This window comes from Entamoeba dispar, genomic scaffold (genome assembly GCF_000209125.1).
Source record: "Entamoeba dispar SAW760 scf_1105229461705 genomic scaffold, whole genome shotgun sequence".
Lineage (NCBI taxonomy): Eukaryota > Evosea > Mastigamoebida > Endamoebidae > Entamoeba > Entamoeba dispar.
The window spans coordinates 1-2,120 of NW_001854826.1; the positions used below are offsets into that span (position 1 = coordinate 1).

At 21.0% G+C, this 2,120-nt stretch overlaps 1 protein-coding gene across 1 annotated transcript, besides 7 other annotated features; it reads right to left on the minus strand.

The window, feature by feature from the left end:
- Positions 1-761, minus strand: EDI_206490 (palmitoyltransferase ZDHHC15, putative; the record flags this gene model as incomplete). The annotated part of the gene is made up of 1 exon (XM_001738833.1): positions 1-761. A coding segment is annotated over one exon (761 nt), but the record flags the coding sequence as incomplete, so codon positions are not given.
- An 8-nt stretch (positions 762-769) lies between these two features.
- Positions 770-850: a sequence feature (AT_rich).
- Positions 851-969: 119 nt separating this feature from the next.
- Positions 970-1,200: a sequence feature (AT_rich).
- Positions 1,201-1,229: 29 nt separating this feature from the next.
- Positions 1,230-1,286: a sequence feature (AT_rich).
- An 18-nt stretch (positions 1,287-1,304) lies between these two features.
- Positions 1,305-1,591: a sequence feature (AT_rich).
- A 7-nt stretch (positions 1,592-1,598) lies between these two features.
- Positions 1,599-1,777: a microsatellite.
- Positions 1,756-1,923: a microsatellite.
- Positions 1,924-2,019: 96 nt separating this feature from the next.
- Positions 2,020-2,081: a sequence feature (AT_rich).
- Positions 2,082-2,120: the final 39 nt, after the last annotated feature.

A 2,120-nucleotide genomic window follows, 5' to 3' on the forward strand; every position in this document is an offset into this window, starting at 1 on the left:
TAAGAAAGAAAACAAACTGAATGGAGTTTAAGGGAGATGCGATGTTCAAGCAACAACTCGAATTGTGTTTTGCGATGGATTAATAAGGAGAGAGAGTTGTGGAGGAAGTAGAAAGAGAGAACTAATCCCAAAAACAAACAAGCAAGGATGTGGAGGAGACCAATGAGTTTGAAAATACGGAGAGGAGTAAATGTGTCGAAACCAACAATATAACAAAGGTGGAAGAAACACACAAAGCCGTAAAGACAAAGTGTTATTAAGGTAAGAAAGAAGAAGTAAAATAGAAGTAAGTTGTGACGACCAATACAAAAACCAAAGTAATCACAATGGTGGTCTTTTAATTCGATACAATAACCACACTGAGAACAATGGAAGCAACGTTGAGGGATAAAACATTTGCAAACATAACAATATCGAATAGGATAGTTTACGTCATAACAATGCCAATTGTTGAGGAAGGCTTCATTTGCTCTGGCAACTGCATCTTGTTTTTCATCTAAAGATGCATATGGAGGAATGATATGTGGTTTTGCATAAAGAATAGCGAAGTAGACAAAGAGAAAAAGAATAAGAAGATAAAATCCTAGATTGACAAGAAAATGACCAAAGTGAGATTGATCGACTAAACAGGAGGGAACTATCCAGAAGAAGTAGATGGTGTAGATCAAACAAGCAATACATGGAGCAAAGAAATGAAAGCGTCCAAAAGAAGGAAGGGAGAGGTTGAGGTGGGAATAATATGGGTGTGGAATATCTTCCATTTCTCTTCTTATTTATTAATTGTTTGTTTATTTAAATTTATAATAAAAATATAGTAAATATATGAAAGGATTAATTTATTTTAATTAATCAAATTCAATACTCAATAAACCAAATTAATGATAATACAAAAAAATAATAAGAATAAAGGAATAAGTCAATGATGATAAAAAATATATGAAAGTGGAGAAAATAAAACAAAAGAATAACTATTAAATATATCAAAATTAGATATTTTTATATTAATTAATCAAATAAAATTAATACATTCATATATAAATATTTATTTTAAAATTAATTTTATTATAATAATTGATATTGTGATATTGTAATGTATAAAATAGTAAATATATGATGATTAACAATTGTATTCTTTATATTTTTTATTTAATTTATGTTTATTTTGATTATTTATAATTTTCTTATTAATTAATAATAAAAGATTGATATTATGGTTGTTCAGTTTTCTCAATTATTATTTCATTATTTTAGTATAATTTTTATCTAATTAAATGTATTTATTTTATGAATATGAATCAATTTTGTAAATATAATTTGATAACATTATTTTAGAATAATACATTAAATAGATAATAAATAATAATGAAACTAAAATATAAAATGTAGAATATTAGAATTAATTTAAATTTCTTTAATAATTAATTATTATATGATTATTTATGTCAATAATTATTTTTTTTTAAATTAATTCTTCTTCATTATATCTTAATAATATATTATTGAAAATGTAATAGTATTATACAATATTTAAAATATTTGAATTGATATTAATGAATATTTTATATAAAAAATTGATTGTATTTTAAATAAAGAAAGAAATTTAATTTGTTATTTAATGATTTTGATTTACTTTATATCCATTTATTATTTAAATATTTCATTTTCTTATAATTATCTACATTTATTATATGAATCATATTATTAATTATTATAATATTTCATTTTCTAATTATTCAATATTTCTTAATATTTACTTTAATCAATATTCATTTAATTACATCATTAATATTTTAATTGACTAATTCTATTAATTTCTTTAAATCACATATGATTTTTAAATTAACTATGTATAAATTGTTCAATAATTTGATTGAAATAATATTAATATCATTTAATTAATCTGATAATTTAATAAATAATAAACAACAAATAGAATTATTTATAATATCTCATATTTTAATTTAACATACTCTAAATCATTATTATAAATATATCCTATCTTAATTCACCATCTATTTCAAATATATTCAATTAAATATGATAATACATTATTAATATTAAAATAACTCATTAAATATTATCCATTTATTATTCACATAATCATATACCTTCTTTTATCA